Here is a 26,306-nt window from a genome sequence, read left to right on the forward strand (position 1 = left end):
TTTGATTTGGCGGGTTGAACCTAAATTTAGTGAACAAATACTTCAAGTCTTGTATGTACATCTCATTATTATACCAAACAACTTTAATGGTTGCTGTGGATGGTTTTTATCTTGTTATTTAAAAACTTGCAATTAGATGGAGCCTGAGTGATAGTCCGGCAGGTAAGGTGTTTGCCTTACTTGTACCCACCTGGGTTCAGTCCCCAGCACTACCAGGAGTGACCCTGAGAAGAAAACCGTCACTCTCCAGGGTCAGAGGTGGCCGGTGATGGGCTTTCCATTACACCAGAGCAGGAGGGATTTCTTGAGAATTCCTGTGTTTGAGTTGCAGCAGCTAACGTAGTTATGATTTTTTTTCATGAAACACAATTTCACTGAACAACCAGGGTTATACAGACTTTATTTTAGAGAAAATGTCTGCCAAAGTAAACAGAGTAAGACAAGCACCTTAAAAAAAGATAGTTTCTGTTGCCAGTGATAAAGTTTGAGCTTTAAAAGCCAGAATCTTGAATTTCTATACATGCTGATAGTTAAGACATTTCCAACAGGGTTGATTGTGATAGCAGCAAACGTGTCCCTTTTGTTGGTGACTTGACGAGATGCGGTACCATCAGCAAGAGCCGCAGAACTCAGTGTCTCGGTGTCTTCTAATTAAAAATGCTTTTTTTAAATTTTATTTTTTGTAAGCACAGCGGATGGGGCATTTGCCTTGCACATGGCCGACCTGGGTTCAATTCCTCCACGCCTCTGGGAGAGCCCAGCAAGCTTCTGAGAGTATCCCGCCCGCTCGGCGGAGCCTGGCAAGCACCCCGAGGTGTATTTGATATACCAAAAACAGTCACAATAGGTCTCACAATGGAGACATTACTGGTGCCCACTGGAGCAAATCTATGAACAGTGCTACAAGTGTTACAGTAACAGAGCAACTTCATTAACTGTTTATGTTCCATAGAAGTATCTTTTCTTTGGAGAAATAAAATTCTAGGGGTACATTGATTCTTTGTTCATTTTCAGCTGTTGTTTTTAAATTCATGCACTTAAGTTTGGACGTTTCCCCCCCGAATAGCGATTTGAGTTTCAGATTCTCTTTAAAATGTCTGTCAGGAGTATGCATGTAGAGGCGGGAAACGGGGGCATGACTTGCTCAAAGCTACTCCAGCATTCGAATTGGCTCTGGAGTGGCCCCGAGCACAGAGCAAGGGGTGATCCCTGACATCTGACTGCCCCCCAAAGCAAACAAATGAGCTATGCATAAAAGATATACTTATGTCAGAAAGGACTATAATGTACCAGTATTAAAATTTCATTGGCACGATTTGTTTTTTAATTAAATATATATTATCTACCTTAATAATACCCTTATACATTTTGAAAAAAATATGCGATTGCACCCTGTCGTTTAAGGGTGGAATTATCTATAAATATCTATTAAGTCTATCTTAGTTCGTCATTTGCGGCCTTGGTTTCCTTGGTAATTTTCTGTCCGGATAATCTGCTCATTACCATAGTGGGGTGTTAATGTGGTCTTCTCTTATTGTGTTGGTGTGTTAATATTTGAACAAAAGATTTTTTTTAAGTGAAGTAAATGGTTTTATTTAAAGAAACTTGCTTAAAGGAATGTGTCTTTGGGAGGGAGGGATGGAGGGAGAGAGAGAGAGAGAGAGAGAGAGAGAGAGAGAGAGAGAGAGAGGAATTATTTAGGAAAAGACAAACTTCTCAAGGGGAGAATTGCCAGAAATACACATTTCAGGTTGAGGCGTAGCCAGTTTCAAGGTGGAGAATTGAGCCAGAACAATCATGTTCAAGTCCTTGCTACACCTGAGTATGAACAAATCTCGGGACATAAAATTTTGAAGATTACTACTCTATAGTGCTACTACTTTTAGCTAAGGCTTGGTTTCTTTCAAATGAGTACCACAAAAATATTTGTATATTTCATTTTTGAGAAATCATCAAATTTATGCAGAAAATGGTAATACCAGAACCATGCCTCTTATGGAAACGGTGTTTTATGTCTTTTAGTTTTACCCGAGTCTGTATCGTTCAAGGACATACTGTGCATTTTTCCAAAATATTTTTGTCGTATCCATCATTTCTTTTGAAGCTTGAGCAAGAAGCAGTGAAGGATGCAGTTCTAAAAGCCATTGAAGAAGAAAGGAAAAACTTGGAAAAAATCCACGCTGAGGAACGGGAGTTGTGGAAGACGGAGCACGCAAGAGACCAGGAAGAAGTCTCGCAGGCCATCCAGAAGGCAGTGCGGGAGCAGAGGGAGATCAGTCAGGTCGGTGAGCTGGACTTCCTGCGTCTTTTCTTGGCTCAACATGAAGTTTCCTTACTTCTCTTGCTTGAAATGGTGAACTCAGTGAGCCTCACTAGTATTTATTTTGCTTTCTCCGTTTATATTTTAAACAAATACCAGTATCAATGTACTCTCACCTTCTGGTGTTGAAAACTAACAATTTTTTTTTATATTTTTATTACTGAAACACCATGAGGTACAGTTGTAGACTTACAAATTTTTGTGCTTGGGTTTCGATTATACAATGATCAAACATCCATCCCTCCACCAGTGCCCATTTCCCACCACCACGGGTCCCAGTATCCCTCCCACTCCCCACCCCTCCCATCCCAAAACTCACAATTTTATTTTTTTGTACTATTTGCAATTTTATGTCAAATTACTATGATTATATTAAGCTTCCTGTCAATTACTTTTTATACACACACAAAAGTCACTCCAAGACAAGATATAAGTAGGTGGCCAATTTTATCATGTGACTTTTCGATGATCAAAGTATGACGCACACGGCCGTTGTTCATTCAGCCGTGCCTTCGGATGGAGATTTGTATAGAACTATACAACCTTCCCCAGCTCTTTTGTGTTTGCCACTCCGGAGAGCCTGGATTCTCTCCCGAACATGTTTCTCTCTCCGTCTTTCCCTTCACAGTTCTCAAAGTAAATTTCTTTAAATAAAAGTATTTTACTTAAAGAAAAAAACCAGGGCTGGAGTGATAGCACAGCGGGAGAGCGTTTGCCTTGCACGCGGCCGACCCGGGTTCGATTCCCAGCATCCCATATGGTCCCCTGAGCACCGCCAGGAGTGTTTCCTGAGTGCAGGAGCCAGGAGGAACCCCTGTGCATCGCTGGGTGTGACCCCTCCCAAAAAAAAAAAAAAAACCCAACCTGCCTTCTCATAAGTGTAGCTAAAATGCCTTTAAGAATAGATTCTCTTATGACTCCTTGACTGATCTAAAGGGAGACCCATCAAGGTTTCCCAAACCTCCTCCTCAGATACTGCGGATGTGTCACACTTTTTTTTTGGCTTTTTGGGTCACACCCGGCGATGCACAGGGGCTACTCCTGGCTCTGCACTCAGGACTTATCCCTGGCGGTGCTCAGGGGACCATATGGGATGCTGGGAATCGAACCTGGGTTGACCGCATGCCAAGCAAACGCCCTCCCCGCTGTGCTATTGCTCCAGCCCCTGTTGTCACACTTTTTGAGGGACTTCATGACAAGCACTTTATCTCCTGTGGAAGCCAGGCTGCGGGCACCAATGCGCCTCCCCCCTGGACCCTCAGTGGACAGTTTCATCATTCCATTACAGCCTCCACACCATTCAAGTGCTCACAAGCTCACAGCTTCACGGCGTCTCCCTGTGAACGTGGGGACGTGTGCACCTGTGCTCAGGGCTCACTCTAGGCTTCTTGCTCATGGACCGTGCCTGGAAGTGCTCTGGGGACCGTATGTGGCGGGGTTCGGACCAAGATTGGCTGCATCTTAGGCAAGTGCCTGACCTCCCGCACGTGCTTCCTCTCCAGCCCCTGTAATCTTCAGGGCATAAGCCAGTGACCCTCGCCAGTGACAGGGATTAAGCCAGTGACCCTCGCTCATTCACGTAGTTCCTAGAACACATTCTTGATCCTTCACCATCAGGAGGCAGCGTGTCACGTGGTTTACTCTGAACTCACGCACGCCTCCCTCATCAGTCAGATGCAACTCAGTGATGACGACCATGGCCTCACCTTGAGGTCACCGAGGAGAAGGCGAATCTGCCAGTTTCTCTATGTCTCTGTCATGCAGTCGTCACCACAGTTGTCGGCAGATGCAATGTGGTTTCTCCATCTGTGTCTGCTGTGATGATAGATCATCTCAGCCAAGTGTGGAAAGGACATTAGCAAGTACCATGATAAACATAAAAATTCCTCAATAAATGCTAAGCCAGAATATATAAAATGTGTATTCTATTCTAAAATAAGTGAAGAAAAAAGCTATAGACATGGAAATAATGTTAGTGACTGCAAATGCTGCAGAAATACAAAGGATCATGGGCCTGTGAACATCTAGACACCAGACAAATCAGACAGTCTCTAAGACACGAACAGATTCTCAGACTCCCAGTAGCCAGAACAAGTAACCACAAATCGAAACTAACCCAAGAGTCTTGCAGAAATCAAAAGTCCAGAATCAGACAGCTTTCACCAGTAAATTTGTCCTATTTTTATTGATAACAGTAGTCTGTAAGATTAAGTTTCAGGTATACAGCAGTATGCTTTGACATCTGTAATTACTGTGTCTTGATCATCGCCGAAAGTCTACTTACTGTGTACCGCAAATAGATTTTTTTATCTGTTTTGAATTAAAGGAATTTGGGGAAAAATTGTAATTAATAGCATTTTTATTGGCTGCAGAAAGTCACCAAGTCACACAAGAAATGAGTAAATGATGGAGAAGAGCAAACACTGTAACACACTTACGCAACTAAAATTGCTCCCTGGATTTCTCTGGCATTGCTTGAGAAAACTGTGTCAACTATGACAAAACACATCTATTGTTGTGGTATGTATGTCTCAGAGCTTGTTTGAGAGATATCTGTTTGACCTTGGTCAGAAGTCACTGGTGGCAGATTTAGGTACATTTTTCACAGATATGAAGAAGAAAAATTGTGAATCTGGCTTCTTTGATTCCATATTAAATTCTGTACCCATTTAAAATCTTTTCATAAAAAGAAAGTGCATTCATTATTGACACCAGAGTGGATAAAAAAAAAAGAAAATCATTAATCTTGCTGTTTTAGCAAAGTCCTGTGAAAAGATGTGATGCATACAGATATTCAAACTATGTCTGACGCTGGAAGCTCTTCATAATAGTTTATAACCACAGCCCCTGTAATTCAGGGTCATGTTTTCCCCCAAAGCCACAGACATCACAATCAGTGGTAAAATTTTCTTTAAGAAATTCAGGGTTGCCACCTGACCCCATTTTTTTTTGAAAAGGAAATAACGTTTCTATTTCAGTTTAGCAGACCAGATAGTCTCGCAGCACGGAAATAATTTTTCCATGTTTATTTAGTTTCGGTTCATTAGTTTGCTTTAGGTTTTTTTTATTTATGGTATTTTGATAGTAAACTAGTTCATCATGAGTGAGCTCAGAATTGCATTTTTGATTGTCAAAAGTGTTGTATCTAGGGACACAGGAGTTAATTCTATATATCGGCTTGGCCACTCATCTCTTAGAGGTTTTTCTCCTTTTTCCTCCGTTGCTGTTTCAACACGAGAACCGTCTACCAAGTTCTCGGGTCCAGAGGAATGGAATCTTGGGCTTCTCCCTCTCTCACCCCATTTTCATGGCTTTCACGTTACCGGAGATTTCCCATTTTGCCCATGACATCACCCTTAGCCGTGTTCACGTTCCTTCTCCTGCCCTCCTCCTTTTAATTTAGGGTTCTTCTTACCTCAGCTTAGGGACTTGGGGGCGGGGGGGGGGGGCTTCTTTTGGCTCCTAGTCTCACCCCCATCCCCCCTTTTTTACTTTTAAAATTATAGAACTGTAATTTACAGTTATTGATGGTTGAGTTTTAGGCATATCGTATTTCAACACCCATCCCACCACCAGTGCTACTCCCTCCCCCAGTGTTCTGGGGTTCCTTCCCACCCCAGCCCCGCCCTTAGAGTTCCCTCCGCCCTCTCCACAGCCTCGGGGCTGGCCCAGTGCCCACTGGGCGCTCGCCATGCTGTGCCCCTAACTTGCAGAACGGACTCTCAAGTCACTCAGCTTCTTGCGCTCCTGCCATTTTGGGGGCCATCTCTTTCGATTAATGAAGTCATCCAGCAAATGACCGTGGCGCTGCCAGGGTGGGTCACTAGGGACCCATTCCTGTGTCTGCACCACTCGATTAAAACACCTTGAAAGGTAGAGCCGAGTGGAAAAGCAGCAGGAGGTTATAAAGTGGGGCGGCCCAGGGCTCGCGCGGGCGTCAGGACACACGTTCATCCTTTGTACGGGTCTTTTGGGTCTCAGTAGCAGTCTGGCTCTTCCAGGCTTCTGCTGGAAATTCTACATATATATACACACACACACACATATACACACACGTACATATATGTATATATATAGTACATCTATGTATAGTTGGCCGCGTGTAAGGCGAACGCCCTACCGCTGTGCTATCGCTCTGGAGCGATAGCACAGCGGGTAGGGCGTTTGCCTTGCACGCAGCCAACATGGCCGACCCGAGTTCGATTCCTCCGCCCCTCTCGGAGAGCCCGGCAAGCTACCGAGAGTATTGGATATGCCAGACACAGTAACAACAAAGTCTCCAATGGAGACGTTACTGGGCCCGCTCGAGCAAATCGACGATCAACGGGAGGGCCTTTACCTTTTACCTTTACCTATGTATAGTATGTATATGTGTGTACTATATTTGTACACAATTAGATGTGTGTATGTATATGATAGAATTAGAAACACATGAGCAGAACTCCTTCTATTCCTGCAGTGCAGCTTGTGGGGGACACTTCACCCGTCCGGAGAGCAGTGCAGAGGTATTGGACAACTCAGCCAGGGCAGTTTATGTCAGCTGATGCAGTGGGCTTGGTTGGAAATGCTTGAGAACATGAAAACAGGCCAGGGCAACTCTACATTCAGGCTTTAGACACGTTTTTCTATTGCTCGCTTTTCAAAAATGTGATATAACCTACTAAAAAGCTAAACACAAACACTGCTTCCTACTACTACCACAGTTATTAATATATGTATCAGAAATTACTGCACGATGTATGGATGATTGTTTTCACAATCACAATCACAGATCATCCTGTTATTCCTCGATTGCCTCGAGCAGGCCCCAGTAACGTCTCCTTCATCCTAGCCCTGAGATTATATTCAAGGCTCTTTAGGAGAATGAGACCCATCATTGTTACTGGTATTTGGCATATTGGGTACGCCACGGGGAGTTTGCCAAACTCTGCCCTGTGGGCAGGCTACATTCGGTAGCCTGCCAGTTTGTCAAAGTAGGAATGAGATGTCATAATAAGATGTCGCCCAGCCTCATTTGCGGCCGCGCGGTTCCAGGAGCTAGTTTTTATAGTCTCTGAGTCTTGGCCGCTGATGGGATTACACGGCACCAGGGGGCCAGTTGGTGGGTGTGACCCCCGCCTACTGGAATTTGGAGGATCTGGGTAGAGGATGCTCGACTCCAATCCAAGTAGGCTTGGAGATCTCGGCCCCGGAACCCGCGTGGCTTTGTCCCTCTGCCGGTGCCTTCAGGTGTGCGGAGAGTGGTCTCAGCATGGTGGTGGCTGGTCCTGGAGGTCTTCGGCTGCCGTAGCCCTGGCCGGGGCGGGGAGGAAAGCTCAACCCGCTCCCCTCCAAGGGACTCCGGGAAGGAACACCGAGGCGCGCGGGCAGAGACTGCACTGCTCTCGTCCGGGATCTGGATTTTATAGTCTCTGAGTCTTGGCCGCTGATGGGATTACACGGCGCCAGGGGGCCAGGTGGTAGGTGTGACCCCCGCCTACTGGAATTTGGAGGATCTGGGTGGAAGATGCTCGACTCCAATTCGAGTAGGCTTGGAGGTCTCGGCCCCGGAACCCGCGTGGCTTTGTCCCTCTGCCGGTGCCTTCAGGTGTGCGGAGAGTGGTCTCAGCATGGTGGTGGCTGGTCCTGGAGGTCTTCGGCTGCCGTAGCCCTGGTCGGGGCGGGGAGGAAAGCTCAACCCGCTCCCCTCCAAGGGGCCCCGGGAAGGAACAGCCAGGCGCGGGGGCAGAAGACTGCACTGCTCTCGTCCGGGATCTGGATTTTATAGTCTCTGAGTCTTGGCCGTTGATGGGATTATACGGCGCCAGGGTGCCAGGTGGTGGGTGTGACCCCCGCCTACTGGAATTTGGAGGATCTGGGTGGAAGATGCTCGACTCCAATCCGAGTAGGCTTGGAGATCTCGGCCCCGGAACCCGCGTGGCTTTGTCCCTCTGCCAGTACCTTCATGTGTGCGGAAAGTGGTCTCAGCATGGTGGTGGCTGGTCCTGGAGGTCTTCGGCTGCCGGAGCCCTGGTCAGGGTGGGGAGGAAAGCTCAACCCGCTCCCCTCCAAGGGGCCCCGGTGAGGAATAGCCAAGCGCGGGGGCAGGAGACTGCACTGGTCTCGTCCGGGAGCTGGATTTTATAGTCTCTGAGTCTTGGCCATTGATGGGATTACACAGCGCCAGGGGGCCAGGTGGTGGGTGTGACCCCCGCCTACTGGAATTTGGAGGATCTGGGTGGAGGATGCTCGACTCCAATCCGAGTAGGCTTGGAGATCTCGGCCCCGGAACCCGCGTGGATTTGTCCCTCTGCCAGTACCTTCATGTGTGCGGAGAGTGGTCTCAGCATGGTGGTGGCTGGTCCTGGAGGTCTTCGGCTGCCGGAGCCCTGGTCAGGGTGGGGAGGAAAGCTCAACCCGCTCCCCTCCAAGGGGCCCCGGTGAGGAATAGCCAGGCACGGGGACAGGAGACTTTTTTATTCATATTCATTCCCCTTATATGATAAAACTTTGTAAGTACCCACTAGTAGCACAGTGAATGAAGAAATTATGGTATATTCGTACAGCAGAGCAGTGCTCCAAGTGAAGACAAACTAATTAATGGTGCACTGCAGTATGGATGAATCTCAGAAACTGTGTTGAACAAAAGCCAGTCACAAAAGCATAAATATAGGATTTTAATAAATATTATCTACAGTGATATTACAACAGTGGTTATACCACTATGGGAGCATGAGAAAAATTCCAACAGCACAGACGTATCTTTTTGTTTTTTTCTAGGAAATAAACACACACACACACACATATATATGTAGATGTAAATATTCACTCAGGCATTGCTTAAGACTGATGCATTTCACTGTCAATAAAATTATCCCTGATAAAGCTAATAAACACAAAGGAAAATAATTCAGTCATCCTAAAAAAATATTTAAAAAGTGAGAAGCATCTGAAATAGTACTTTGGAGGAAAAAACAGTTTTTAAAAATGTATAGTAAAAATGTAAGCGCTGGAAAATAATGGACTAGCATTCCCAGTTTATTAAGCTAGCAAACAAAAAGAATAATCCACGTAGAAGAAAAGACTCATGACTTAAGCTAGAAAGTTTCGAAACATTATACTGTCATGTTTGAAACACATGAAATTCACAAGTCTTGGGTAAAACTGAGAAGAGGGACTTATTAATAAATATCTGAGAAATGAATTGACGATCCTACAAAGATGCTGTAAGCAATTTCATATCAACCAGCTGCAAAGCTGAGAAGCAATGAAAAATTACGAAGAGAAATACAAACGTAGAACTGGCGCAGGAAGAATTAACAGTTCTGTGTCTGCAGAAGAAACTGTGGCTGCAGTTTTGAAATAGTCATATGTCTTTAAAGAGTTTAACTACTTGTAACTGGATGGACTGGAACGATAGCACAGCGGTAAGGCGTTTGCTTTGCAAGCTGCCAGTCCGGCCAAGCCGGGTTCGATTCCTCCGCCCCTCTCGGGAGAGCCCGGCAAGCTACCGAGAGTATCTCGCCCCCACAGCAGAGCCTGGCAAGCTACCCGTGATGTATTTGGTATGCCAAACACAGTAACAACAAGTCTCACAATGGAGATGTTACTGGGCCCGCTCGAGCAAATCGATGAACCACAGAAGGACAGTGCTACAGTGCTACAATATGTAGTGTATATATACTTCTATATTATATATGAATTATATACATATATAACTTGTATATATCATATATATTTTGTGGAATAGGGTGGAGTGATAGCACAGCGGTAGGGTGTTTGCCTTGTGTGCACCTGAGCTGGGTTCAATTCCTTCGCCCCTCTCAGAGAGCCCGGCAAGCTACCGAGAGTATCTCGCCCGTACGGCAGAGCCTGGCAAGCTCCCCGTGACGTATTCGATATGCCAAACACAGTAACAACCAGTCTCACGATGGAGACATTACTGGGCCCGCTCGAGCAAATCCATGAACAACGGGAGGACAGTGCCACCGGGCTACTTGTCATTGCTTGGACTCAACTGTTCTTCCTCCACATCTACAAATCCAGTCTAAGGAGGGAGGTAAAGACTAAATCTCTTCAAAATGCAATCTCTTCAAACTTGTTCTCTTAGGGGTGGGACTAAGTAGAGGGTCTCAGGATGGGGGCCCGGGGGTTGCCAAGCCCAGGAAAGGTCTTGATACTAATAAAGTGGCTAAGGAGGAGTGGGAGGGCTTGGGCATTTTTTTTAAGGATTTTTAGGGGGTTATTAAGAACCTTGCCATTCCCGTGAGCTCTCATCCCACAGTGCTCACAGCCAGACATGAAGTGGGAAGATTTCTGGAGGAATCCAGAAAACTCAAAACAAAAGACCAAAGATGTTGTGATGAGAAGCTGCCCAAGGAAGTAGCCGCCCCGACCAGCTGTGACATCCCGGTCCCTAAAGCACCCCTGTAATCATGCTTCAGCGTGGGATGAGCTGCAGAGCGGGCATCCACGGAGAAGGAGAAGGCTCGGTGTCTTGTACTCACTGACGAACTCTGGGCATAGTGTGTTTATATCTGAAACAGGGAGCCGCTACTATTTTTCACGTTTAAAAAATTTCATTTATTTTTATTTTATTTATTTATTTTTTTATTGAATCACCATGAGAGCAGTTACAAAGCTTTCAGGTTTAAGTCTTGGTCATACAATGTAACACCCGTACCTTCACCAGTACCCGTTCTCCACTCCCAAAACCCCAGTATACCCCCATCGCACACCCTCCTCCTACCTATGGGGCAGATGGTTTCCACAGTACTCTCTCTCTACTTGATCACATTCAATATTTTGACACCAGACCCACCATTATTAAATTTGGGATTTTACCCCAACACTCAGATCTGCTGAAAAGGCAACTGTAGGCAATTTGTTTTCTATTGCTGGTTATGAATTACATATGAGGTCGCATGGCTGCAGTAGTGGCCGCGTGATTTTGAAAATCCGAAATTGTAACAATTAAATCTGGAGGGATTTCTGCCAAAACCTGCTGGGTTCCAAGATTTGTTCCTGAGTCTCTGGGATCGTGGCCATTAAGAAGCTTGATCAGGAGCCAGAAAGGCCATTCATGGGCGGCAACTCGGGGTCTCGTTGGGATGGGGAAGAAAGGGCCGGCTCCACCCCCATCCCATGAGGCCCCACGTGTCTCCTCACTGAGGGCCCAAACCTGACTGTCCAGTAGCCTCAGAAGGATGGTGGCCACCGAGCCGCATAGGGGGAGCAGGCAGAGGGACAACACCCTTTCCCCCCTGGGGTGGCCCGGCGACAGTAACCTACTGTGGTGTCTGGATGCATTTCTGCCAAAAACCACTGGGTTCCAAGATTTGTTTCTGAGTCTCTTGGATCATGGCCATTAAGCAGCTTGATCAGGAGCCAGAGAGGCCGTTCGTGAGCGATGACTTGGGGTCCCGTTGGGGTGGGGAGGAAAGGGCCGGCTCACGTTTGAAGAATTTTAATGGGGAAAAATTACCCTAGAGGTCCTGTTGGAAGATGACGTTCTTTCTAGAGAATGAGCGCAAAGTTATGAAACAAGGGAAAAGGGGAGTGAGAAGAACAGGAAATGAGACAACCATTTCATGAGATTCATTAGTCAGGCTTTTGAGCATAAAAATAGTAAAAACGAAGGATCTGATGATACATGATCATTAGTGGTGGTGGTGGTAGTTACTGTGAATCTCCCAAGCTTGAATGCCGGACACCTTTCCAGATGAGGGAACAGGGGTTTCGGGTTAGACCTGTCCCTCTCAAAAGAAATAATCTTATATGTCCCTTTGTTTTGGCCACACCCAGTGGTGCTCAAGGGTTCCTCCTGACTCTGCACTCAGAATTACTCCCGGTGGGCTCGGGGGACCCTTTGGGTGCCAGGGATCAAACCTGGGTTGGCGGTGTGCAAGGCAGGAGAACCCTACCTGCTGTACTATCACCCCGGCCCCTGAAATTTTTTCATTAAAAAATTACTACTTTAGTAATAATCGTATTTCTCAATAAGAAATCATTGGGAAACGGAATAAAAAATATATATATACAGTTATTAGAGGGAAAGTCTAATCAAATGGCGAGAAATCAGAATGTGACCAGCCTTCTCACTGGCATTTAAAACGACAGAATTTCTAGCCTCAGAACCCGCAGCTAGTCAGAGTAAGGGTGAAATTTGAAGGTCAGGTACATCTTTAGGCAAAGGAGAGAGCAGAGTCTCTGTAGCCAGGGGCTGATGCGACCCCAGGACAGACGGACAGCTGCCTGACTGTGACCTAGGACAGACAGACGACTGCCTGACTCTGACCCAGGACAGACGGACGGCTGCCTGACTGTGACCTAGGACAGACAGACGACTGCCTGACTCTGACCCAGGACAGACGGACGGCTGCCTGAGGCGACCCCAGGACAGATGGATGTCCGCCTGACTGTGACGCAGGACAGATGGATGGCTGCCTGACTGCGCCATGATGGCAGTGCTCAGATTTGGAAAAAGATTTCATGGGTTAATCGGGAATCGAAGATGTTGAGAGTATACAGTGTAAGTAGGGAGAGAGCATGAGCTAAGATGATTTTTGAGAGGAATTGCTTCATCCTGTGTCTGTGCTGTTCCATGTCTGTTGCTGAGGGGCCGGGGCTGTACCTCGATGGTAGACTATCAAATCATCATATGAGGTTCTCGCACAGATCCTAATAGAACCCTGGCACCCGGATATATCCGGATATAGTTATATACATACATATATATATATGTATAGTTGGTATTTTTACAAAAATTGTCACATATCACAAAATCTTTTTCTAAATCAGGGATCAAATCACGGACCAGATCAGGTACAGCAAGTAGGTCTCGCACACAGCCAACCCACGTTCCATCCCCTGCACCCCATATAGTCCCCTGAGCCCGCTAGGAGGGACCCCTGAGCACTGCCAGCATGACCCCAATAGCAAATAAGCAAACTGTGCAGAATAAAGTTAGATGTCCTTCTCCAACAAGTAATTGAGCAGTTTAAAACCCAATGGGATTAAGTAGAATAAAGGACACAAGAAAATACCCATTCTCTTGGGTTACCAATGAGGAAAATGATTATGAAATGCCCTAAGAGAGCTCATACTTTTTGTTCTCAGAGCTCATTGTTTTAGCCAGAATTATTCAGTTTCTTGAATTCTGTAGAATGCCTGACAGGCACTACCAAGATATGTATGTGTATGCTTTATTGCTGTGTTATAAAAAAAGAAGTAAGCCATGAATTACCAAAGTAAAATTATATGCCCATATAATACAATATAAACCATACTACGAAAGAATATAAAATGCCTTAAAGATACATATATGTGTACTTTCTTACTGCATTATTAAAAACAAGTAAATTATTGATCATAAAATTATAAATCCATATAATATAAACCATCTTATGAAAGAAGAATATATAGCACTGAAAACAACGAATAGGGGTCAGAGGGATAGTCAGAGTAAGGTGCACCCCCCAACTCCGTTTCTGTCTGGTACCATGTATGTCCCCTGGGTACCACTAAGAATGATCCCTGAGCACTGAGGAATAAGCCCTGAGCACAGATGTAGGAGTAAGCTCTCAGTGCCACCAGGTGTGGTCCAAGTCAGATCGTCCTCTAACCCCATAATAAAAATAAATTTTGAGTAAATAATGCCAATTACAAAGTAGTAAGTAAAGTTTCAATTACATTCTCTTCACACAAGACTGTCTTTATATATTATTCCATGTTCATATTGTTCTATAATTTTAATTTTCCATAGTAAATATATTCAGGATATAGAACTCTTTAATATTGTTTTGTATTTTTTGGGTTATAAATGTGTCCAAAATTGGTTGAAAAGTCCTCCTGAGGATCCTCCCAGGAGGGGAGATGCATGTCGAAAGTGGACTATGGACTGAACATGTTTGCCACTCAATGCCTCTTTTGCAGACCACAACACCCAAAAGGAGAGAGAGAACACAGGGGATTGCCCTGCCACAGAGGCAGGGGGGGATGAGGGGGTGGGGGTGGGAGGGATATTATCCATGGTGGTGGAAAATGGGCACTGGTGGAGGGATGGGTATTTGATCATTGTATAATCAAACCCAAGCACAAAAAATTGTAAATCTACAACTGTACCTCATGGTGTTTCACTAATAAAAAAAAAATTAAAAAGAAAAAGAAAAGTCCTCCTGAGAAATGTCAAGGCATTTTCTAGCAATAAGATAATGTATGTAGAGGAAATGAAGGAAGTTTGTCTTGTGGATTCACTCCTGAACATGAAATAATTGCATTCGAAAATGGTTGTTTTTTGCTTTTTTTCCAGAAGTAAAATTCTTTTTCAAAATTTTAGCTTTCTTTTTCTCTGAAATCTCCCAGGTATTTAATTACCATTTCAGTGACACGGGGAGTACCACTTTTCTCCCTAGAGTTCTCGTTTTCAAAGATTAGCTTTCAGGGTAGAACTTTTGCCTCCCATTCATAGTGTCCAGGCCCTCAACATCTTAACCTGGCAGAAGGACCCAGCGAAGTTGTAAATCTTCCCACCCAGACCACACTTGATTATTGTATGATGGGAAAATTAAACGTGAATAAAACAGCTCGAGCGTTAGGGTGTTCTTGGAAGAATAAACACAAGTTGGAAGTCTTCTGTGGATAGCGCAAAGTACAGGAAGGCCATCCATCATGCAGACATCAGACGAATGTTCTCCCAGGCCACCGGGGCCCCCGGCGCTCCCTGCAGTAAGCGGCTTATTCCATTACGGTTCCTTTGCATTCAGTTTAGAAAAGTGAATTCCGTGGCATCTCAGATTCCCAAAGGTCTGGCAAGTTCTTACTCCTGTTTTAAAAGATAGGCTTTGAACAGACCGAGCTCAAGGCCCTGGAGAGAAATTTCAGCTTCTGTGAAATGGGCAGGACCTCCCGGGCTCACCCCCCCCCCCCCCCCCCCCACTGACTCTCCTCCTTCTCCACACAGGAAACGGTGAAGGCGGCAATAATGGAAGAGCAGAAACGAAGCGAAAAGGCTGTGGAAGAGGCCGTGAGAAGAACGAGAGACGAGCTGATAGAGTATATAAAGGAACAGAAAAGAGTAAGTCTCCTCCGACCCCAGTCAGCCCCACGCAGTGTCTCTGGTGTCAGATGGAGGAGTCTCTAAGTTCATTTTCCTGCTGCGATGCAGTAATCAGTCACTGTGTCCAGAATCACAAGCCCAGATCCCAACCCAAAAAGCAGCACTCTGGGCTGAAGCGATAGCACAGCGGGGAGGGCATTTGCCTGGCACGCGGCCGACCCAGGTTTGATTCCCAGCATCCCATAGGGTCCCCCGAGCACTGCCAGGAGTGATTCCTGAGTGCAGAGCCAGGAGTAACCCCTGTGCGTTGCCAGGTGTGACCCAAAAAGTTAAAAAAAAAAAAAAAAAAAAAGGAACCCTCGTAGTTTCTCCATGGACAGCTGGGAATCACGTTCAGGTTTTGCAGCTTCACTTCATACTTGGGAGAAATGTAGACAGTTGGAGGTTTCTAGGTTTTTTTTTCCCTTTATTAATTTTTCATACTATTTACATCAATTCGCATGTACTCCTTAGATGTCTCTCCTACGACCACTGATGTTCTAATGGACTTTCTGGCCGTTAGCAGATTAAGACTCCGGCCACGGTTTGGTCGCAGAAGCTTGATCCAGATGCTTCCAGCGCTTAGACGGCCGTCCCAAGGCTGTCCAGGGTGAATGCCCCACACTGAGACGTGGTTTTAGTAGGTGGCCATGAGCAGCGGCCGAAAACACTGGGTCAAACTTGCTTTGTGATCTTTTCAGCAAATGATTACTCTTCTTAATACGCCAGATGAGAAACAATTTAAGATTCATTGATACGTACTGAGAAATCTACAACTATTTTATCATAAATTATACAACAAATTTGGTAATTATGTAACACTTAGGGATTGTATAAAATATAGTCTTATAATTTTAGGTTTCAGTATATAACCATGGAACACTTAGCTCATGTGCGGTGTAACAATTACATAAAATAGTATGTCTGAAAAAATGTGAAATGTACTATCTAAACTTAATGATAGCTACAATGGCAAAACAGAAAATAGAAGTTATTACCCGTCACTTGGCAGCTAAGTTGGGAGGCCAGGAGTATAATCAAAGCTCACGACACCCCGCTAGTTCTGTACTCTTAGTTTGAAGTCAGATTTGCTTCAGTACAAAGAAAATTCTTACCCCTCAATAACTATCATTAGGCTTCGACGAAAGAGAATTTGTCAGCAGAGCAGAAATTGCTAAGTAGGCTTCCCAGACAAATTAACGCTCATTGAAGTGGAATCAGATCTTGGTGTATCACATCTCGAGGTGTTTTTAAAAATAGTTTCACCCAGGCAAATTATTGATAGATGCCTACCCCCGCAATGAGGAGGAGACTGTAGGCCAGAAATAGTCCCTTGACGTTTTAGGAAGTTGAGACAGTCTCAGAAAACTCCAGGTTCCATATGGATGCCATGAGTTTATTTGAAACAGTCTGGTTCAGAAGTAGACCTGCTTTGTGAAAGAATGACTGTGTATTCCAATAATATAGGAAATCAATAGTGAAAGATCCCAGATGAAATAAATTCAAGATGCCTTCCAGGTCTGTCGTCCTTAACAAAATCATCATTTCTTAATAATGTATTCCCATCCTTATTCAAGCACTAAAGCCATATAAAATATGATATATCAAAGCAAGTCCATTCATTAGATTTTATTTTTTTTTAGTGAAGCAAAAGAATTTTATTAAAATAGATTTATTAAAGTGTGAGGGGAGAGAAAAAGAGGGTTACCATATGTGTTCTGGAGAAAACACGGGCTTCTCCAGGGTGGAAAAAAGCAGAGCGTGGCTTAGGAGGAGGCAATATACAATTTCTCCAAATTATCTTGGCCCGGAGTTCTCTGCCCACATGAGAGTGAATCTGGTGTTGTCACAGCGACAGCCTTGGACTCCCAGTGGTCCTTTCGTGTTGGGTAACATAATTTTCAGGACGTTTAGAGTCTCCTGGACCCTCCCCTTCTCCTGAGGGTCCACACTTTCCAGGTGGTACCTGAGTTTCTCTCTCGAAGGAGATTAGGACTCACATCTCTAAGGGAAGCGCTCCCCGTGCCTTTTTTTTTTTAATTTTTATTAGAGAAACACCATGAGGTACAGTTGCAGACTTACAAATTTTTGTGCTTGAGTTTCAGTTATACAATGATCCAGTACCCATCCCTCCACCAGTGCCCATTCTTCACCACCAATGATCCCAATATCCCTCCCATTCCCTATCCCCCATCCTACCCTGCCTCTGTGGCAGGGCATTCCCTCCTGTTCTCTCTCTCCTTTTGGCACCAGAACTTTTTTTTGGACTGCTTAGAGGCTCGTCATTTTCTTCTCGTTTAATTATTTCCTAAAAACCGCATCTGCCTGCAGCATTTCCCCCTAGAGATTTCATCCCTTGAAATACTTACAGGGTCCGTGGGTTAACGTCTGGCGTCCGTGACGTCTTCTTGCTGGCAACGGGTGTGTGTACCTACGATGACAGGATGGAGTGAAATCTCATACTCACTTCATACTAACTGGGCCCTGGCAGAGGTGGATTGGGGTTCGAGAGCACCTGATTAGATTTGGAGGAGGAAAAGTGTGTTTTTCCCTGACCTGGGAAGACCGGGGCATTCTAGTAAGACGGTGGTTTCAGTGGCCGTTTTGCTTTCCTTCTTTTGCACGCTGGGAAACGTGGCAGAAGGAATCATTTTCTGGTTTCCCTGGTCACCTGTGTGAGACATGTTCCAAGTCAGCAGGCGTCTCACGTGGCTCTTGGTGTTGGGAGAGAAGTTGCAAGTCATGCCAGCTCCATGGGTTCAGAGCAATATTTGGGTTCTCTCTCACAGTCTGCTCTGGGGGACGCTGAGGAGAGACGAAGGCAGCTAGAACCCCTTGAGCTGTTTGAGGGCCCGAGAAGGCCCCTTCCACGTAGGCCCTGGTTGATCTGAGCAACTTCAGGCGGCTTTTAGTAGCGAGACCCAAATGCCAGATTGGCTCTTGAACTTTGGTTGGGGTTAATTCTCTGTTGAGTGAGGTATAACGGTAGTTCCGTATATTTGAATTTGACTATTTAAAATTTATGCTTATTTTTAAATGGTTTTTAAAAGGTAAAAATAATAGTACTTTTCTATAGAAAAAAATTAATATGGCTGTCCCCAAAAGATGCTTAAAATGCAAAAGAGCAAAAAGCACCTTTACTGGTGTGTTCTGGTCTCTATGTGAGAATAGTAATTTAATGGTAATATTAATTTAATATGGTAAATTAACCATTACAGATCATTGGAGAGACCTTTTCATTTCAGTTATTTTCTTGGAAATCATATTCAGAATTTATTGTTCATTTGTATTCTAGAGCTTAAACCAATTGTCACAGAAATATTCATGAAGGAACAAGAACAAAGTCATGATAACTTAATTATATTCTTATCGAAGTTCTGCTTCCCTCTCTTTATATGTTAGTGGAAATAAATCTAATATCCGTCTTAAGAGAACTATGATTAGTTAATACGTACTATAAAACAGATAAGGAGGGACTCAATAAATGTATAGTGCAATTACTAACAGTTTCAGTGGATCTGGGAAAAAATCTCAGGAGTTCCAACTAGCATTATTTTTCCTAATCAGAAATATGCTGTTCACATCAATGATTGGCATTCTTTTACCTCTTTAATTTGCAATGTGATTCTAAAATTATCCAGCTCTTATTACTAAACTCATAGAAGATTAACACAGTTTAACATAATACTTGTAGCAAGTTTATTACTCCCAGCTTGTTTGGGATTTGAGTTTTATAAATAACACATTATGAAATACTTTTAATATTTGAATTGGTCTCTAAAAATGGAAAAAGCTATACAAAAAGGAAAGTGGCTCAAATGTCTGAAAGAAAAACATCAATTAATTGCTAAATAACTTTAAAACTTAAGATTCACTGTATACTTTCCAAAACTGAATTTCCGTATTTCATGTTAATTTTTATGAATATCTTTGGGCTTGGCACTTCTCCACAAAAAATAGTATATGTCTTATAGCTTGTAGAATAATACTCAGATGAAACTATTTTTTTTTCAACAAATTCATAATCTCCTTCTCTCTTTCCAGAAGACTAAATTAGGCAGCTCAGATCTCCCACTTCCTTTGGGAGATTGGAACTCTGTTTGCATCAGAGTTTTTACACTTTTCCAGAACAAAAATTTTCCTTTCTTCTCTCCAGCTTTTCTAAAGTAGAGAGTCAACTTCAGATGTTCACAATTAGACACCTCAAAAGCCCCTTAGAACTTGGTTCCTTCTAGCCTGGCTTTGCAGCCTCTTTCGTTACAGAATTCTTTGAGAGGAACTAATGTTGGGTTAGTTCTTCTGTCTTAATAACCTCTCCTTCTAACATTATCTTACCCTTCACTGAAATCACTGGAAGAGATCTTTTCTTTCATACATTTATTTTTATCTCTGTTACTTTGGTTTTGCAGGCCAGGCCCACTGATGCTCAAAGTTTACTCCCGGCTCAGTGCTCAGGGATCACTCCTAGCAGTGATGGGAGGACCATATGTGGTTCCAGGTATTTGAATGAACCCATCTTAGATGCTTACAAGAGAAGCATCTGACCACCTGTACTATCTCTCCAACCCGTTCTTTTTTATTTTTTAAAAAATTACAGAATAAAAATCGAAATGTCTAACTTTTCAGATAATTACAACTTATCCTATATTAAAAAAAATGCAGTGGAATGAAATTACCGTGGAGAATAACACGTGGAGAAATACCGTGGCAAGTAACGCAAACAATTCTTTGTGAAACTACAACCAACAGTGTTTAATCAGCGATTCATTTCTTTTAAGTGTTGGGATTCTGCTTAGAACTAAAATTAATGCTAATCTTAAAACTGAATTTAGACTAGGAAACATTTTACTTTCAAGTGCTATTTCCAATTTTGTATGCACTCAATTTTATGTCACCAAACCTTAATAGCTCAAACCTTAATAAATATTTAGATCATCTTATCTAAGCGTCTTGGATAGAAAAAGGTATACTTATGTGCACAATTCAGCAAATCATAATTACAGGTAACTTCATTGAATAATTTGGATGCACGGTATTTATACCATTAGTATAAGTCATAATAACAAAAAATATGTAATCATATGCAAAAAAGAAGATCCTTTTAAATGACCGAGCAGAAAAATATCAAATATGTTTTATACCGGGCCAGTTCCAATGACAAAACTTCCTTCCTTGTATGTTTTTTGAGTTATTTTAAGAATTCACATGCAAAGTGTATCTTTTAGCTCAAAATGTATTATATTGAATTTATAAATTGTGTATTAATTGAATTCTAATCCTTTACAGTACCCAATCTCACAGTCTTCATGTGAAGTGGTAAAAACGTCATTTTCCCAGAATTAACACAGGACGTTGGCGCATGTAACTGCACCCATCAAAGCCACAAGCACCAGCCTGTTGCAAACACGTGACCCAAACTAGAGGAATCAGAGTTTTTAAAAAAGGATGAGGAGAAAGCAGAGGTTCTGCTGGACCTCAGTGTGTCGTGGGAGGGATTGAGCGAGGATTCTCTCCATTGGGAACGGTGCTGGGCAGGTCTGGGGCTCTGGGGCTCGGATCCTAATGCACTTGCCCCATCCCTGGGGGCCGGGGTTAGCGGCTGCTGTCCTGGGGCTGCCCACGGGACAGAATTGTGTAGTGAGCATAGAGAGTTCCACTATCACCTGTTTGCTAGGGATGAAAATATAAACAAGAAAACCTAAGTTGCCTTGCACACAGTGGACCCGGGTTCGATCCCCGGCATCCCATTTGGTCTCCCATTTGAGCCCGCCAGGAGGGATTCCTGAGTGCAGAGCCAGGAGTAATCCCTGAGCATACGAGGAGTGGCCAAAAAGCCATAAATAAATAAATAAATAGGAAAGGAGGGAGGGAGAGCCTAAGGATATTTAAGAATGTAACTTCTCTGAATATAGAAATAGATCAATGTAATGAATTGCAGTGGAAAGTCGTTTTATGAAGGTGGACATTGTCCCTCAGACACCCCTCGATCAGTCTGAATTCCAGGTACGAGGCTGTCGCGTGTAGCCCTGCTGTCAGCTCTCCTTTCCCGCCTGCTTTCGTAAATAACGTTTGCCGGAAACATAGCCAGACCGTGCGTTGATGTTTTGGTCTGTCATGGGTTTCCTGGTCCTCCAGCAGAGGAGAATAGTTAAGAGACCCGAGAGGTCCCACCTGAACTAAGATATTCAGCCTCTGACAGAAAAGTTTGTCAACCTCTAACTCCGTTCATCAAAACCATCTCTGGGGTAGTTTTCTCCCTCTCTATCGGCCCTTTAAAATATGACGGAGGTTTCTTAATATTTCCTGGGTATTTTTCGTCTACGTAAGAGATTACTGATACATGTTATTCAAAAAATTCTTCCTTATTCTCTTATCAAAAATGCTTATTTTGTTTTCATCAATCCGTTATTATGAATAGACAACTAAAATTCTCGCATGTTTGCTATTCTAGAAAGGATTTCTCTTGATACTAATTGCCAAATTAGGCATTATAGCATGTTAGGTCTGGTCATTAGAGCCATAACTGTAGACTTAAGGAAATTGTTGAAAGAGAGAAAGGAGTGGGGGGGGGGGGGGGGGGGCGAGAGACCACATCCCCTGACACTTCCCCTGGGAGGAAGAATTTGTGGTTTATAGCGACCTATGGCCCTTGGATTAGAATGAAGGGTTCCAAACCATCCCACAAATTAAGAGGGTTACACTTGAGCTCGCTGTGAGGGAGGAAGTGTGAATGTCATTCAGCAACGACTGCTCACAGCCAAGCAGTGATTCCCAAAAAATAAAATCTCATCCAAATGTAATAAAAGATTATTTTTTTTTCCCTCCTAAGAACCAGGATTATGTCCTGTATTTTCTAAATCACCTCCAGGAAAATAATCTTCACTCGAGAGGATCCTTTTAATTTATATCTTTAGAGAAGAGTAAGAAGCAATTATCTTTACTTCAAAGACTTTGTGGTCAAGCGTCGTCGGCGTTTCTGAATGAGTAAAAGACTCGTTCACTTCCGTTTGCTCCAGTCTTCATATCTGCCCCTCGCGTCTGTTCAAAAGTCTGATTTGACTGAAATGAGCTCTGGTTAGTTTCTGGTCAGTTCTGTAGTTGCTTGACTTAAACATGATTTCAAAACAAGTGTCTGTCTCGTGAGCCTTGTGTTTCTTATTTTTAATAGGGAAGGTAGGATACCTAAGAGCTAAATCTGAAGACCGTGAGTGGCTTTTTCTTTGATGATTGATCTTCTCTAAGTTTTTTAATTACTGGTATAAATCGTAGTAATTACATCGATTTATGGTTGCATCATGGTAATTACTTTACACAAGAGTGCGGAGAAGTGCTGTTCTTCTGGGTTTGCCCAGCCCCAGCCTCATCCAGACGACCCCGGCAGTGCAGGGCAGACCAGTAGTGGCCCATGCAAGAAACAGGTCAGTCGACATGGCTCCTGTCCACTGTGCCTCACCTCTCCAGCCCACAGTGTTTAGCCCACAGTGCAAACCTATACTTTCAAGCCATCAAAATTTGCCTTCTAACTTGTTAATTTATGTACCCATGCGGGGTGCATAATCACAAATAAATAAAATTATTCAGAAAGAGCCAGTATAAATCATGTTACCCGGTCATTTTTTTTTAACTAGGTCACAAATTTACTCTTCTCTTAAATTTAAAGACTACAATATTTGGGGGCTGGAGCGATAGCACAGCGGGTAGGACGTTGCCTTGCACATGGCCAACCTGGGTTCAATTCCCAGCATCCCACATGGTCCCCCAAGCACCGCCAGGAGTAATTCCTGAGTGCATGAGCCAGGAGTAACCCCTGTGCATCGCCGGGTGTTACCCAAAAAAAAAAAAAAAAGAAAAGAAGCCCTAAGAATACAATATTTGAATCAAAATCTTTGAGCCAAAGAAAGTAAGTGAGACCAATTTTTAAGTAGGTTTTTAAAGATTTTGTAGTTTCGGAAAAGTTTATATAGGTATGATTTAAATACATGTTTGCTATTTTTTAAATGTCTTTTTTTGAAAATTTTTTCATATAATATGCAAAACCCCTGGATATTTCCCTCCCACGCAGGGGTTTGAGAGATGAGACAGGGTGTTTGCCTCAGATGCACAGGGGTCTGGGTGGGACCCACAATCCCACGTATCCCATGGTCTGGCCTGCTGGGACCCTGGGGACGCTGGCACTGAGGGGCCTCTGAGGGCCAGGGCACCCCTAGTGGCACTGACTCCTGGAGCAGCTGCCAGCTGGGAGTTGGGCCAGAGCAGCTGGCCAATGGGTCCACCTTGCACACAGCCGACCCTGGCTCGATCTCCGGTACCCCATAGGGGCCCCTGAGCCCTGCCAGCGTGATCCCTGAGGATAGAGCCAGGAGTCAGCCCTGAGAAGGGCAAACAAAGCCCCCCACAAAGAGAACCCAGAATATTTTTAGAAGTGCCCCCCGACCTCCAATTATTGCTTGAGAAGCCTACCCCAAAATATACTATATATGTATATATTTTTTGATTTGTTGCTGCCCTATTTGTACTTTAATAATAATTTTTATCCTCTTAAGTATTTTGCTAAATTTCGCCACTTCCTGTAGAAGAATGACCTGGAAAGAGCTTAACATGAAAAAACAGTCATGGACTTTGATGAAGCAACTCTGTTGAATCAGTTCCGCTTCAACAGTGGATTGCCCAAGAAGATATTGTAGATATAAACTTAATGTTTAGATTAAATCCCCTTATTCCTATTCCAGGGACTATAACATAGGTTGCAATTAAAAATTACACTAAAATGTACGCATGTGCATATAAAATCTAGATGGGTACAGCAATTTTTATACTATATTAAAGTTGTTTTTAGACTGCTTTTCGTTGAAACCAAACACCGGTTTCTAAAATCAATGCACAGTAAGTTTGAATACTTCCATTTGGGTTGTTTCGTGTCTTAAAAATACTTACGGAGAGACTAGAGCAATAGCATAGCAGGGAGGGCGTTTGCCTTGCACACGGCTGACCCGGGTTTGATTCCCAGCATCCCATATGGTCCCCTGAGCACCGCCAGGAGTAACTCCTGAGTGCAGAGCCAGGAGTGCCTGTGCATTGCCGGGTATGACCAAAAAGAAAAAAAGAATTCTTGTGGAGGTGTGGAGCCGGGGGAAAAATCAATAGAACAGGGCTGAAGCACTCACTTGGAGCGTTGCCAGACTGGGTAAGGTCACCTGAGTCTCCATCACAAGCATTGTAGACTTGTTTAGCAACTAAAGTTAGTATTTATATGTATGTGTGCGCGTGTGTGTATAATTTGTTGCTTAGAATCACCTTCATAACTGTTACTCTGATTTCACAAGCACTGAAATAAAAAAAAATAGAAATTAAATAAATAATTACTTGATAATAGACTAAAGAAATTAAATTAATAAACTTAAATAGAAATTGAAAATAGAAAACATGGACTTTTCCTCAGTCACATCACAACAGTAGCATGCCCGAGACTTCAGTCTTCCCACTTGTGGCACGAGACGCATCCTGTTAGGAAACGCCAGTTGCGTTTGTCGTGTCCGCGTGTGTGATGGGAGCAGAGGGGACCATGCCAGGGCTGGAACCCTGGGCAGTGTGTCGCTCCGCACACAGCAGCACTCACAGGGCAGGTGCGGGACATCCACAGAGGCGGTCGCTGTCCTCAGCGAGAGTACGACCCTCCGCCAGTGCTGGAGACCGCAAGGGTCCGAAGCCCTCAGTGATGCGGAGAAGCCTCCTCTGATCTTCTCTGGGGTAACAGCGCTGCCCAGTTTTGCGTTCCAGATTTAGGGAGAAAAATTGTAGTTTGTGTCAAACGTTCAACCTGAATGTCTGATGTTTGTGAAATCTACATTGCTTAAAAAGCAGAATGTTCTGTATTAGGAGACTACAAAACAGCTACTGTTTATTAAGTGCCACGTTCAGTCAAGATACGGTTGCTGTGTCGTCTCACTCAATCCTCGAAACAACTCGGAAATATCACGTGTAGTTTTATAGATAAGGAAAATGGAGAGCTGGCAGTATTGGATAACTGCCCTATATTGGATACTCACTAAGGAGAGTCAAGAATTTTGTTTGATTGCAAGTAATAAAGGGAGGGATCTGTTGATTCTTTAAATCTCAGGTGGCTTACTTTCACGCACTGTCGTTTAAAAAGATATTTAGGATATTTGTCTCCAGTAACATTCTTTGATCGTATCTTTTACCTTTGTATAAACCTTATTTTTTATTGAATCACCATGAGATAGAGCATTTCAAAATTGTTCATGTTCGCGTTTCAGTCATACAGTGTTCCGACACCGGTCCCTTCGCCAGTGTGATTTCCCAGCACCAGTGTCCCCGGGTTCCCTCCAACCCCTTCAGGCCACCCCCAACCCCGGCCTGCCTCTGTGGCAGGCACCCCTCCCCCTCTCATTTTTTAGTCATCATGGTTTGCAGTACAGACGTTGAAAGGTTACCATGTAGATCCCTTTACCTACTTTCAACACTCCGTTCCTGTCCAGAATGATCATTTATAACTAATGTTTGTATAAACCATTTAAATAAATCATACTTATCTGATCGGGCTGGAGCGATAGCACAGCGGGTAGGGCGTTCGCCTTACACGCAGCCAACATGGCCGACCCGAGTTCGATTCCTCCGCCCCTCTCGGAGAGCCCGGCAAGCTACCGAGAGTATTCGATATGCCAGACACAGTAACAACAAAGTCTCCAATGGAGACGTTACTGGGCCCGCTCGAGCAAATCTGATGGTTATTAAGTAAGGTGATTTGATCTAAATTTAAAATCATTGAATAAATTAAATGTTAGCCTGGCAAGCTCCCCGTGACGTATTCGATATGCCAGACACAGTAACAACAAAGTCTCCAATGGAGACGTTACTGGGCCCGCTCGAGCAAATCGATGATCAACAGGAGGG

General features: G+C 43.9%; 1 protein-coding gene across 1 annotated transcript in view; it reads left to right on the forward strand.

Annotated features, from left to right (window-relative positions):
- CCDC91 (coiled-coil domain containing 91) overlaps window positions 1-26,306 on the forward strand; it is a 210,508-nt gene that overhangs the window by 141,466 nt on the left and 42,736 nt on the right. The window contains exons 11-12 of the mRNA XM_056134580.1: window positions 2,105-2,281; window positions 15,261-15,374. Coding sequence (XP_055990555.1) covers window positions 2,105-2,281; window positions 15,261-15,374 — 291 coding nt within the window. The remainder of the gene's footprint in view (window positions 1-2,104; window positions 2,282-15,260; window positions 15,375-26,306) is intronic.

This window comes from Sorex fumeus, unplaced genomic scaffold (assembly GCF_029834395.1).
Source record: "Sorex fumeus unplaced genomic scaffold, SorFum_2.1 ptg000100l, whole genome shotgun sequence".
NCBI lineage: Eukaryota > Metazoa > Chordata > Mammalia > Eulipotyphla > Soricidae > Sorex > Sorex fumeus.